Source organism: Oncorhynchus mykiss, chromosome 8 (assembly GCF_057628025.1).
Source record: "Oncorhynchus mykiss isolate SJ-2025 chromosome 8, ASM5762802v1, whole genome shotgun sequence".
Taxonomy (NCBI): Eukaryota; Metazoa; Chordata; class Actinopteri; order Salmoniformes; family Salmonidae; genus Oncorhynchus; species Oncorhynchus mykiss.
In genome coordinates this window covers 47,309,340-47,323,627 of record NC_143029.1, presented here as the reverse complement: position 1 = coordinate 47,323,627, position 14,288 = coordinate 47,309,340, and the positions used below count along the sequence as shown (strand labels likewise).

Sequence of the window (14,288 nt, the reverse complement as noted above, 5' to 3'; positions counted from 1 at the left end):
TTACACTGATTGGTTTGAGATTCCGCTCACCTCGTTTCTTAGGTTAACATCAATTAGCAATTAAAGAAAAATATGGAAAGCAGCTGGCTCTGTTGGGGATACCTGTTGTCGAAATCACAATTTCAGAATAGGTGTATTTGGAAGTGTTAGTTATTTTCTTGTCATTCATCAGGGTATGGCTTTGAATAGGAAATATCTGACTGGTTCACCAGGTCTAACCCAGAAGCCAATTCTGAGGCAGAAACAAAAGCCCTGCACAGATTGCCCACAGACACACAAACACACACTCACATCACTTGTTCACCTGTGCCTACACTAAGACAGACAGGTTTTCTCTTCGAGTATCACAGACATCCCAGGGGTCACATTGTCATGACACATAGCAAACGTGTGAGAAACTTTGAGCAACAGTTTCCAGCTCGTGTCGTGAAACCAATCTCTCGGGGCGGTGGCCTGATTTCCCTGGTGACGCATCACAGCAGTGCACTCTTTTTACGACTTACCCGAGCGTTCTTGCGCCGCAATATGCCCTCTGCTTCCTTCCCCTCTCTCCTTGCTTAGTCCCATTTCCTCTTGCCTATATTTAGGCTTTCTGTCATTGAAGCGTTTGGCGGCTATGAGCCGACTGCCGAGGCAACACCATGAATACTAAGGACCCTGATAAGGGCACCCTATTCACTATTTAGTGCACTACTTTTGACCAGAGCCCTATGGGCCCTGGTCAGAAGTAGTGCTCTATAAAGGGAAAAGGTTGCCATTTAGGATGCAGCAATAGGGCTAAGCATTTTTTGCAGTAGTGAGTGGGAGTAGTTACAGGAGTGTCCGTGTAGGTGGATGCTCTCCACTGTCCAAGAACACATTAAAAGGGGCATGGAGAGAGGAGACATCATACATCGTTTATGATAAGCAATCAGCATTTGCTGGGATCAGGGGGTCAAAATTGGTAACAAAATTGGTCAGAGTCAAGGGTGTGTCAGAATTCAGATAGGAAAAACGTATTGTTTGGATTACATAATAGAATTAGCATTCGGTATAAGAGTTGTTACATTTTTTATCAAACCCACACCAAGAAGTGTGTCAATGTTACTTACTTACAAGTTTTTCACTCTGTAAATGTTAGCTACCTACAGTGGAACAGTATTTTTTCTGCAGTATGGATTTGATCAAATCAAAGTTTATTTGTCACGTGCGCCGAATACAACAGGCTCCATCCAATAGTGAAAAAAGGTATTAGGTGAACAATAGGTAAGTAAAGAAATAAGATAACGGTAAAAAGACAGTGAAAAATAACAGTAGCGAGGCTACATACAGACACTGGGTAGTCAGGCTGATTGAGGTAGTATATACATGTAGATATGGTTAAAGTGACTATGCATATATGATGAACAGAGGGTAGCAGTAGCGTAAAAGAGGGGTGGCGGGACACAATGCAGATAGCCCGGTTAGCCAATGTGCGGGAGCACAGGTTGGTCGGCCCAATTGAGGTAGATTGAACTACAGTCAATGTTTTTGCAGTCAAGACTGGGCTGTGGTTTTGGGTTGAGTAAACCTTGAAGCTGATCTTTGGTAGTTTCTAGAGAATTTACGTCTGGTCCCTCTGTTAAAAGTTTTCGTGAACTATGAATTTGGATAGAGGTGCTGTAAAAGAAAGCTGTAGGGAACTTTAATTAAACGATGCAGCCAATATTCATCTCCTAATGCAACAAAAATCTTGGAAGCATGTGTCCATTTCTTAATTCAAGCACACTGTGCCAAGATTTGTGTTGCCAGGGTCCATTTCTTAATGCAACGACACTATGCCAAGAAATATAGGGAAGCAGTGTTTTTGAAGGGCATACACCATATGTGGATTAGAATTGTGACAACGTCTTTCCTGTCTTCACAGATACTGGCTCCGGCTCTGGAGACGGAGGTACGTGGTATACTCTATGGTTAATCCTGTGTTAAGCATATACATCCAATATGGTTTTCGAACTACACATGTACTAGATGATAACGCATTGAAATAATCTGCACTTACAGTCATTTGTTCTGTGACTTCTGAGGCGAATATATCAGTGAAACATACTTACATACCTCAAAGGCCCCAAAATGACTACATTGGACAAGAAAGGGGCACACCTGAAACCACGGATTGTGCGGTTTCACAAGTTAAGAATGACGGTCGTATGTGTATATGTGAACCATTTAGGTAAAATGTGAGGTAAACAATTAGCAAATAAACCTCCGAACTGCCTCTAACTTTTAACCCTTTTTGAAGATTTTTCCTCGTGCGACATGGAATGGTGTACCAACTCCTAGGAAGTACACAGGCTTGATACACCAAGCACTTATTTCCTATTCTGTTCATGCTGAATGCTAATGCAGTCCCTTGACTGTGACAATTGGTATGTCGGTCATTTCTGGAAATGCCTATTTAGATTGCAGTTTAACTTTACATCCCCCTGCTTATTCACTACTTCTGAAAGCTTCCAACTCTTGAGTTTGTCTCGGGAATACATTTCAGACAATACACAACAAATTCCTTTAATGAATACTCAAGCTGGCTTTTTGGATGATTTGTGAATGGGGGTTACACAAGCCAGTGAACCGCATGGCTTTGTACACAGTCTGTAAGCGAGCTGGAATATTAAGTCCCTGATAATGGTCTGAGAGACAATGGCCGTTCGTTCGTCCCAGTAACTTCTCCTGATGGAGGCATTGATATTTCAGTAACACTATTTGGATAGTCCATCTACAGACTATCGGTAACATTTCAATTGCATGTCTTTAGCATCCCAACAGCATATCTGTAGCCTGTCAGTAATATTTGAACAGTGTATTCTCTCACTTGCACAAATGCCAAGCCCATCGAGACATTTTGTGACCATCTGCATGTGGCGACCGCAGCGTTTGTTGTTTAATGTGGTTTTAATTGGAAAGCAGTGACTGGGGACCCAATATCTCTACCATCTGCACAGGACTGGATAGACGTGCATAATCCCCTACAGGCGATTGGCTGAGCTGTTTATGATATAAATTATTAAAGTGCAATTGAGCTCTGATGCTTGTGTATCTGTCTGTGTGCTTTGGATGTGTTTTGCTGTCCCCTTTGAACACTGTTGGGTGTTCACAGTGGTTCTCTGTAGGGATTGTGTGTGTGTGTGTGATTGCTGTGTCTGGTTTGTTTTGAGGATTGTCTGGTGTGTTTGAGGATTGTCTGGTGTGTGTACCGAATATGTTGTGTATCAGAGGTGGTTGGATGGGAGGACAGGCTCATGGTAATGGCTGGAACGGAATTATGGACTGGAACTTTGTGTTCGATACCATTCCATTTACTCCATTCCAGCCATTGTTGTGAGCCATCCTCCCCAGACCAGCATTCGCGCGCGTGTGTGTGTGTGTGTGTGTGAGATGGAGAGAGAGAGAGCGAGGGAGAACTGAGAACAGAATGTTTCTTTGGTACACTCAGCCTTTGTGTGTGCCTCTGTGGATGGCTCATGGCTGTTGTGTGTTTGCGCCCAGGCGTAGGCGTGTTGTAATAATGTAAAAAGATGGATAGAAGGTAACACGTACACCGTCATTGATTGAGTGGGGATGCACAGTGAGGTACTGTATAGCCGTTTCCATGGAGTGGTAGGTTGCTAGCAATGTGAAAGGGTTGTTGTGGGGTGGTAGGGTTGTGTTCACTTCAGGTGTATAATATCCTGCTGTTAGTTTGGGCGGACTGCTGGATGTGGGCTTACATCCGTTAAACCCATTTGATAAAAGGATACTGTCACGTTCTGACCATAGTTCTTGTGTGTTTTCCTTGATTTAGTGTTGGTCAGGACGTGAGCTGGATGGGCATTCTATGTTGTGTGTCTAATTTGTCTATTTCTATGTTTGGCCTGATATGGTTCTCAATCAGAGGCAGGTGTTGGTCATTGTCTCTGATTGGGAACCATATTTAGGTAGCTTGTTTTGTGTTGGGGTTTGTGGGTGATTGTTTCCTGTCTTTGTGTTCTCTGCACCAGATAGGACTGTTTTCGGGTTTTGCCACATTTATTGTTTTGTAGTGTGTTCATGTTGCGTTTCTGTTATTAAAGAACCATGGACACTTACCACGCTGCGCATTGGTCCTCCGATCCTTCTCGCTTCTCCTCAGACGAAGAGGAGGAGGAAAACCCTTACAGATACAAATAATATTCACGTCTCTGTTTTATCACACAAGTAATGTATATCAATCGAATCTGTAATAACATGCTACAATTTAAGGGGAAATAATCTGGGATGTGACTGTATCTAAAGCCATTTATTCTTGGAGAATATAACGTATAAATGCCTCATGAGATTTTAATGTGGTACATATAGTTTCTTGGGTAATGCTGACAACATCTGGTGACACAGGTCAGCCTAGCAGCGACAACAAAGCCTTAGCAGATCTTTATCTATTGATCCTGTGTCATCCCGACTAAACACAACTGAGCACCACAGGCAATACAAGCATAAGCAGCGGGCCAATCTGTCAGTACAGCGGCGATAACCCATATTCCCCCCACGACGGCCGCCCTGGTTTATTGCGTTTGATCAAATATGGGTTAATTGTAATCTGCTTTGACAGTGGTGGGCGTGTTTTACATTAGGAAATTACACCGGATGAATCCCTAAACGGCCCTCGATGAATACAGCCCCAATCATTTGCACACAGATGATAATGATACCTCACCTCGTTGATATCTGCATTTGGGTGTTGTTTGGGTGTTATTGCCTTGTCCGTAGTGAATGCTCTGCTCCACTGAAAAAATCACCACTCCACTGCCAGATAATAGTAATGCATCGCTATAGTTCCAAAATACCATGGTTTCTTTTCACTGTCATTATATAAATCCCTTTACTCATTCAACCTGGTGTAATAGAATGTGTGAGTCACTAGTGTCTTTCCCCCCCCCCCCCCCCCCTTATCCGCCTCCTGTAAATGAGAGTGATGGAAACAGGACGTTTCGGTACAATGACGGCAGATAATTTGTTCGTTCGACATGGTGGGATCTTTTTGTGTCTGTAAAATGTATTATGCGAGAGATGGCAGTGGAAACGCCTTTATGTGCAAATATATGATATATTCACCATCACATGGAAGTAAACCTGGAGTCACATAATGATATGGTGTGTGTCGCCAATTGATTTGAAACCTAGTGAATGATAGTCATGAAAAAGCCCTAGGCCTTAACCCTTAGGCCTTAACCCTTAGGCGCTGAAAAGATTTGATTAGGAATATGGCAAAACATCCTACTTGCCTATCAGAAGGCAAGGTGAAGCTACTACCACGCCTAGTTATCTTGGTTCTACATAAAGTGACAAGGGGCTAGAGCTTTCTCCTATACTGAGCCATTGCCTGAGCAAGAGAGAGTAGAATAGGAATAAGTAAAGCCATGGTTCAGGATGCTGTGAAACAAACTATGGATGAAACCCAAATAGCTGGTAACAGTGTTTTGGATGTTGTCCACCCTGCTCTCCCAGAATACGAAGGCTCAGGCACAGACGCGGGGAAGAAGTTCACTAAGTGCGGCACGTGCAAGTATGGAGCGGAATGCGACGAGGACTCTGAGGACGTCTGGTGAGTGTCTAAAATAGTAACTATCTAATATCTTTTTCATATCATACAATAGGTCATAGAATATTGAACTTAAGCGTTGATGAGTTGTCTCTGGCCTCATTGTAGTGCCAACAATATTAAACACATTGTCATTAGAATCTAAAATACATTTTACATTTCAATACTATATCATACTGCATCAATATACAGTATTAGTATCATGGAGTATAATCCTACATAATCACTCTCTGAACGTACACGTCCAAGAGATCTTCCTAATATACTGTAGTCGACGCTGATGGAAGTAGACCAGGAGTTTGGAGTGAAACAATAAGGGTTAAACATGTTCCTCTCTGTCAGGTGCATATGTAACATTGACTGCAGTGGACACAACGAGAACCCTGTGTGTGCCACGGACGGAAACTCCTACAACAACCCCTGTCTGGTCCGAGAAGCCTCGTGCATGAAGCAGGAGCAGATCGACGTCAAGCATCTTGGGAGATGCCCAGGTGAGACTGAGCACTACGCTCTCTGCAACTAGTAAAACTGGTTTACTGCTTGTAAAATGGGTTGGGTTTTTTTTAACGTTTTTTTTTCATTTGGTCACACAAACAACCTACTGTACACAACTGGGTTGAATCGGTGTACTTTTGTAATTCGCAAAGGTTATGGCGCAGCTTTTCAAAGCCCAGCAAGACCAGATTTGGGGATTTTCCCATTTTGACGTAGTCATCTACTGAAATTCCTAAATTTGTCCCTTTTGAACTCGCTCTTCCCCTCTGCTGAGCACACTAGACCACAACCCGAGAATTGACAATCACCCTGAGCACCACAGAAGAGAGATGAGATACGGAGCTTCCCCAAAACCTACAATAACTCAACCCTAGTCTTCGTGCGGATTTGCGGTGGGAATTTACGCACTGTAGCCCGCTGGCAAGGAAAAAAACTCCCCAGCATGCTGGCAAATTCCACCAAGCCACGGATGTGCCCCCGAGACAACTGCTCAGTCCACAGACACCACACAAAAATAACAAACAATAACCATGCCCAAACACAATGCCCGTGTTTGTGTTAGCATTATTCTAGTGTCAGTCTCTTACTTACACTGGAAACAAACTGGGAACTGGCCCCAGTCTATTTGGGCCAAACCTACAGTATACAGCTAGCCTCCATAATCATGGTAGATGCCATAGGAAGCTAGCCATATTAGGGCTAGGCCAATGCCTCACTTTAAGCAGTATGTTCACATTTTAGTCAACCGTTTTGAGTCTCTCGGGGAAGTGTAATTACACTAGTTCCAGGAACAATAACGTTAGCTTCACTCATCTCACCTGGAGACTTTCTTACGCTAACCCTATGCTACTACAAATGCTAGCTAACCATATGCTATCTTACCCCAAAAGCTGTCGTCCCATTGTAGCCTCATCGCACAAGTTATACAAAGTCACACTTGACACAAAGCTGTGGTAATGCTAGGCCCCGTTTCCACTCGTAGAGTCCTTCATGCTCGCCTGACTGAAGCTGCTCGCAGCCAGATAAGCGTCACCAAGCAGACACCTGTCGCCAGCACTGAGCCGATCGATCAGTCACTGAAATCAATGAGCACTAGGCAAGCGTATCAAAGCCTCAGAAGTCTGTAAACAAGCACACAAGCCCTGACCAGCGCCTCAAAAGGAATAACATTTATTTATACTCCCCCGCTGCCATTCCAAACCCCTGTCACGTCGAAACCTTCCCAGAATTCAATTTACTCAGCCGTGATTGAAGCTCGCTACGCCTTGTGTGTTTCAGAGGCATCTTTTGAGGGAAAAAGCTCAAATTAGTTCTGTTATCCCAGGTCACAGTATGAGAAGTTTTGATCTAGCCAATGCTGGATGACTTTTTTGGGGGGCGGTAGTGGAGAGGGGCTCATTTGTAGTCCTGTGTTGTTGTCTGATGTTTCCAGACTCTGGGGTTGACAGTGCCAACACCCCAAGCTATTTCAGAAAACCATCCTCAGAGTATATCTTCTTAGACTTGATTTACTCAATAACCCCCCCCCCCCTACTTATTTTTTACACAAAACTTGGCCGATAGCCTAAAACGAGTGTTCCCACAGGTCCTAATAGAAAAAATGCAGGACCTTTTATGGATTTCTTGTTGGTTGTTTAAGGCAGTCAAATGTCCAGACTTGGGATCAAGCAGTATTTGTTTTCTTTCAGATACGTTGAGCATCTGATTGAGCCTGTCTGTATTGCCAGGTGGGAGGGGTTTGCATTTGGGGTTTGCATTCCATGGGTTCTGTTGTGCCAGATATGCTCAATCAATCCCAGGTCAATTATTTGAATGAAAGCATAATATTATTTGGAATCTGGTTTGCAAATGTCAGGAGCGGATATGACAAAGCTACTGATTGCCTCTGTGGGAGAGAAGTCTAAGCGACAGTGTGCCTTGCAGGATCTGGGAGGAGGAGCACCTGCCTCATTATGTAGAGCAACAGACCAACTTGCCAGGATTGCACCGGTTTCCTTGACACAAACCGGGATTAAGATATTTTGTGACGCTCGAAAGCCCATATGCCAAATGTTATCGCAGTTTCAATTAATACTTTCCCCATGATTTTATTTTAGCAGATTAATTCGTTCAACCACAGTGTCATTGATTAGAGTCGATACATATTTGATCATATTTAAATTCCTTTAGGTTGTGCTCTAACTCGAGGGTTGGTAAACTCGACAGCTTCAAAATAAAGCCCAAGCATTTGTTTGCAGGTGGCACTACATATTTAACCACTGTTGCATGTTAGATTTTTACACATCAAAGCAACAGCAAGGTAAATCTGTAGCTATCTCAGTAATGCTACATCTCACAGAAATTCTCTCATAATCAGGCACACTTTTTTTTTAGGTTAAAACAACCAGGATTATCCCTCTAGAATTTTCAACTATCACTGACTTCCCACTGTGGCTGCATTGTGAGCCGTTACACAGTGCAACATCAAAAACAAACACAAAAGAAAGAGGCACTGTCAATATTTCTAGAGGAAGGATAGAATCTAAAAAATGGATGAGTATGTGCTGCCGTGTTTACTTATTCACAGCCTCACTCTATTCCTCTTTTCCTCTCATCTTCCAGTTTAACATGCACCCCACCAACCGCTCTCGTCCGCGAGCCATCGCAACAAGACAAGAGCGGCGTTGTGTCAAGCCAGCGTTAGCTGTCGACTTTTGTATGATAGGAAGACTACAAACACAGAAACACAGATTGACACACAGACACACCACAATCACAGCAACAGGCACTGGCACAACTCCCTGCACTTGTTGTTACATACCGGACTCACCTCACATCGAAAGGCCCGTAAACACATAGATAGACCTCTTTTACGCCTCCGTTCTGACAGATAGATATCCCCCTTCAGACAGAGAGCAAACATCCCCCACTTCCTTCGAAACCCTGGGAAATAATTATCCTCCAAACATCCATGAAGAGAAACATTCTCAGCCAGTTTGTTTGTTTGTTTGAGACCGATCTGTAGCCAGACAGATGGACAGGACCTGCGTCCAGCGGTCTCTCGTGTAGACAGACTGACAGACATGCAGACAAGATAAACAGGCAGGCAGAGACAGGCAGGCTGACTGACGGGCAAACACAGGCAGGCTGACTGACGGGCAGACACAGGCAGGCTGACTGACGGGCAGACACAGGCAGGCTGACTGACGGGCAGACACAGGCAGGCTGACTGACGGGCAGACACAGGCAGGCTGACTGACGGGCAGACACAGGCAGGCTGACTGACGGGCAGACACAGGCAGGCTGACTGACGGGCAGACACAGGCAGACTGACTGACGGGCAACTCCAAGTCCTCACAGGCAGACATAGGGCCCAATCCCAAACCCATTAGTCCCCCCTCGTAGATCTAAGGGGACTAAACAGACAGAGGCCATCCAGCATACCAGATGGGTGATGGCTATATATCCAATCCTGATAAGATCAGGAGGTAGGCACCAGCACAGACCGAACAGTAGCATAGGCTACATTTACCAACTCTTAAAAAGACCTCAGGAGGAATGTGTATCTAAAACCTTGGTCGTATTCTGATGACTGTATTCATGATGAACAACATAATTGAATGAGTGTGTGTGTGTGCAATCATATTATTCATTATCATTTGGTGGGTGCTTATGTCTGTCCTATTTCACACACATACTATATACACATGTGTATTATATGAATATGTGTGTGTGAGAGAAAGCTTCAACTTATCTTCTCTCATTTCCACCAGCAGATAAAGAGAAAATGGGGAAGAAAGATGACGGCAGTTCGTACAATCTTTTAGGCAAGCATTTTTTTCAATTGACTCTATTTAATCTACCTGTCATTGTATTGCAATTGTTGATTTATGTAGTGGCATTGAAGTCATAATCCCACCATAAAGCTACAGTATATATATTTTTTTTTTTGTTAAACGCTCGGCGAACATATTGTAATACAGCGTACCAATACACCACTTCACCTACTTACTGTAGCGTAGAAGCAGATCAAAAGAAGAACAGATACAACAGAATTCAAAAAGCACCCAGGACTGTATTTTGCATCTTTTCATTTTGTGCATTGCTATTATAATCAACTCAATCTCTCGTCATTCCCATACATCTCTGAGCATTTTGAATCGATGGCTTCAGTGCCGATGCAATTCATAATACTGTGCAATCAAATGCTACCGACAAAAAGGTTACCATAACAATGCCTAACATACACATGACATACAGCTATTCCTAACGAGAGAGGGAATCAAATCAAAACGTGCATGTGATGTCGTCACATATCATTACCGCAAATGTCATTCTCTCCTTATTTTTTGGGAATGTTTGTTTTCATTTTAAGATTTAGTAGTTTACTTGATTTTGATGTACACATTCGCAGCTGACAGCTATATTGCTGTAGACACAGTAGTTCACGTGTCCTAGGCCAAAATAAATAAACAGTTGCGCTCAAAAGAAGTCTTTGAAATAATTAGGGATCTGGCGATTGCTAGGAATAGTTTGCAAAGTTGCTTGGGTTATGTCTTTTCTTCTAAAATTCCATTTCAGACACCGCAGACCCAGGGGATGGCTTCTACGCCGGGATGCACATCCCCTGTGCGGAGAGCTACGCTGGCTTCTGTGTACACGGGAAATGCGAGATCAAGTACAACATGGCCACCTGCAGGTCTGTCTCATATCTGTCGTGGCTCCTCCTTTCCTTTCTTCTTTCCCGTTCACGTGCTGCAGGCAGATCGCTGACAGGCGAGACGCCCCACTGTTTGGATAGAGCATGAAGCGGTCTGATAATCTGTATGTCATGTGTCTGTCATAAATGGAAGGGTCGGAACATTTTGTTCATAATAGAAATGGAGCATTGTGACATTGTACAGCTGTCATTTTTTTTTTCATCGTCTCCTTGCGATGGCGCCAACAGGTGTGACTCGGGCTACAAGGGGGCACAGTGCGAGGAGCCCCAGGACTTCAACGTCCTGTATGTGGTGCCCAGCGGCCAGAAGCTCCACTACGTCCTCATCGCCGCCATCATTGGCGCCGTACAGATCGCCGTCATCGTTGCCGTGGTGATGTGCATCATGAGGTAAGCGGCTAGGTGTCGCAACTCTCACGGAGGGTGTGACGTTTCGGTCTTCCACATTGTCGTCAAGTTCAGCGACTGAGAGGATTGAAAATAACCCTAGGCGTGAGGTGTGTACGCCTTTACAGCCAAGGAAGCCAACCGTATGTGTGACTGACGAGGGTTTAAACCTAGGTCTCCGGCGTGGCACAGGACTGTTAGTCCGCTGAGCTAAAGCCTAGCTGTTCAAATCTTAGGCAAGGTTACTCATCGCATGATAGTAATTACGTAGAGTAGGTGTATGGATGCTGAGAAATAACATCTGGATCAAAGGCAATCAATTAACTTGCTGTCGAGTTTTATTAAGTTATTCAGTGCTTAGAAGAGAATACAATATTAATGTGTGTGGGGAAAGTTAATCTTCCCTAGCCGACAGTTAAACAAACCATCCATCATTTAACAAAACCACATAAATCTCTCATAGCTTAGTTTTAAGCACCGACTTAGAATCTGAGGCTCAAAACTAATTTCCTTTTTTGTACTTACAGGAAATGCCCGAAAAACAACCGTGGCCGTCGACAAAAGCAAAACCTCGGACACTTCTCATCAGACACTAACTCCAGGATGGTATAGCTCGTGTTTTTTAATATTTTTTTCTTACAACGTGGAACACAATTTTTTTTATGTAAAGATGTGTCATTTTATTATTTTATTCTTCCAAAAATATAGAAGAATGAGGATATTTATTTCAGGGACCTTACTTTTCTGTTTCTCTGGTGGATATGTAGCGTATATTGCAGCGCTATTTTTTACATTTTCCAGCCACATACTGGTAGGAGGAACCGTCGACCATGCCGCTCGTCGCTTACCCTTATATCGGCATTTTTGTTTAGTTCTTTTTTTATTCCTGTTTGTTTACTTTTTGCTTTTTTCGAAAATACGGTACCTTCGGCGAACTGGAAAATGAATCCCAAGGAAACATATACAGCGTCTGCCTATATGGAATGTGCTACGTATTGGAAACAATTATCTCCAAGACTCTCTCTCGCTCTGTCTTTTTACAAATGATGTGCAGCTGATCACCAAAATGACGTTTTTATTTATTGGGTGAGGGGTCAGCCAGCAAGGTGGATAATATGTTTACACTTATTCTTTGATATGTAATTACAATTTTAAAGAATACACTGTGTTTTAACTAGCTAATCATTTATTTTGTCATTTTATTCATGGTGACATTTTTTACGTTTACATTATTATTATGAGGATTCTTTTTCTAATTCTAGTTACTGTACGGTATATTGCATGACTTGTGAAACTGTGTTCTGTGGTGTAGTTTTAACTTAAAGAAAAGATGACAAGTCCTCAAAGCTTTCATCTCAGCAGCTCTACCAGTCCGATTATGCCAGCACATTATGATAGGCCTCCATGTAAAATAGAATGGATGGTAGATTGATTGATTTGTCAGTGGGGGAAAAAAGGAATGTGTAATGTTTAAAATAAGTCTCCTGTCAGTCTTCTCAAACCAATCATACTGGGTTACATCAAAGTATCTATGACTGGAGTTTGACTTTGATGGCGGAGACATGAAAGTGGATTGTAATGCGTTGGGGCAGCATTTTTGGGGGGGGGGTCTTTTAACTGTCTTACAATCACAGGATTGTAATGAAAGAGCTGTTGACTTTGGGGGAGCAGTGGTATTTAATTTAATGATACAAAATGAAGGACTACACATTGAGATAATAAAAACTTAAAAACGTATTGGTTGCCGAAATGGATGTAATCAAGGGTTTTCTTTGAATGTGAGGATGTAATGCTGTTGTTGTTTCTCCACAAAACGTTACTTACATTTGCTCCTCAGCAAGACATTCCAAATACAGAGAAAATGTTGAATGGACGAATGAATAGGATGAAAAAGAACACTTCCGAGGTCCAAAGTGTAATGCTTAACCGCCAGTTTAAGTAGTTATTTATTTCATCACTGGGGCCTTTATGTAAATGTCTTTAGTCTGCCTACATCTGGTCGTAGGTCTTTGAGCAAAGTGTTTCTACTTGTTCTTTACCATCTCAGCCGTGACTATAAATGTGACTAGAATGTGTTTGACATGTCGTTGATCTTCTGCATGTAGGACTTCATAGGCAATTTTTGTCCCCAAAAAATAAAATGGAAATGTTTTTTAATGTGTCATGGTTTGGAATGCATCAATAGGAATAATAGGAATGAATGTCCTGTTTTAGTACACTGTCATCCCTCAACAGAGAGGGAAGGGTAACCACACCACTCGTGTTCTGTTTGACGCTTGATGCGCTGCAAGTCCCGCCTTTCCCACCTCATTGGTTTTTAGGAGAATTTACCCAGTGGGTGATTGACAGATGAACTGAGGTCCGTACTCCAGTCCAGTTGGTGGTAATAATGCGCCTTAAAGTTGGTTGCCAACCGCCATATAAAGTCCAAAGAAGAAGCCTGAAGGAGGAGAGATTACTAAAAATGAACTACATTTACACTTTTCTGTGGATTAATTGTCTGAGTAGAGGACCTTTTGCCTTTCAGGTAAAATAACACAATGTTTATATCCCAGGACAAATTAGCTAGATAGCTAGTTAAATAGGACAAATTAGCTAGCAGCAGCACGCTAGCTAGCTAAATTTCCATAAATGTTTATTGCTTTTTGACCTGTCCCCAAATTAATATAGTTGGTTCAGAGTTTGTTTTGATATTTCAAATTGGGTGTCCTGATCACGTCTGGTATGGGGGGACAAAAATCAACATGCGGGGCACACGGACGAATGCTCGCGAGCGGTCTGGTCAGCAAGATGAAACATAATTGAGTAAGCAAACACTGAGTTGAGAGCGCAGAGGATGGGTCCCGCGAGCAGACAGGCCAAACTTGAGAGCTTACAAGTGTGACGTTGGGCGAGCAGAACATCATCACTGCAGAGGCAGATGCGTGTCTAGAAATCTTAGATTGGTCACATTCACCGGAGTGATGGACGATTTAACAAATTCTAATCAACACAATTATCCCAGAAACCCTAGACCCACTACAATTTCCATACCGCCCCAACAGATCCACAGATGATGCAGTCTCTATTGCACTCCACACTGCCCTTTCCCACCTGGACAAAGGGAACACCTATGTGAGAATGCTATTCATTGAC

General features: G+C 43.0%; 2 protein-coding genes across 3 annotated transcripts in view; one reads left to right on the top strand and one right to left on the bottom strand.

Annotated features, from left to right (window-relative positions):
* Positions 1–13,310, top strand: part of tmeff1a (transmembrane protein with EGF-like and two follistatin-like domains 1a) — a 78,404-nt gene extending 65,094 nt beyond the window's left edge. The window contains exons 4-10 of one of the 2 annotated variants that reach the window (XM_021612636.3): positions 1,886–1,912; positions 5,479–5,575; positions 5,915–6,063; positions 9,820–9,873; positions 10,628–10,745; positions 10,995–11,156; positions 11,681–13,310. In XM_021612636.3, the coding sequence (XP_021468311.1) occupies positions 1,886–1,912; positions 5,479–5,575; positions 5,915–6,063; positions 9,820–9,873; positions 10,628–10,745; positions 10,995–11,156; positions 11,681–11,765 (692 nt within the window). In that variant the 3' untranslated portion in view covers positions 11,766–13,310. The remainder of the gene's footprint in view (positions 1–1,885; positions 1,913–5,478; positions 5,576–5,914; positions 6,064–9,819; positions 9,874–10,627; positions 10,746–10,994; positions 11,157–11,680) is intronic. The other variant, XM_021612637.3, reaches the window with a different exon arrangement.
* Positions 1–14,288, bottom strand: part of slc39a6 (solute carrier family 39 member 6) — a 164,886-nt gene that overhangs the window by 117,213 nt on the left and 33,385 nt on the right. The gene's annotated exons all lie outside the window — the stretch shown is intronic.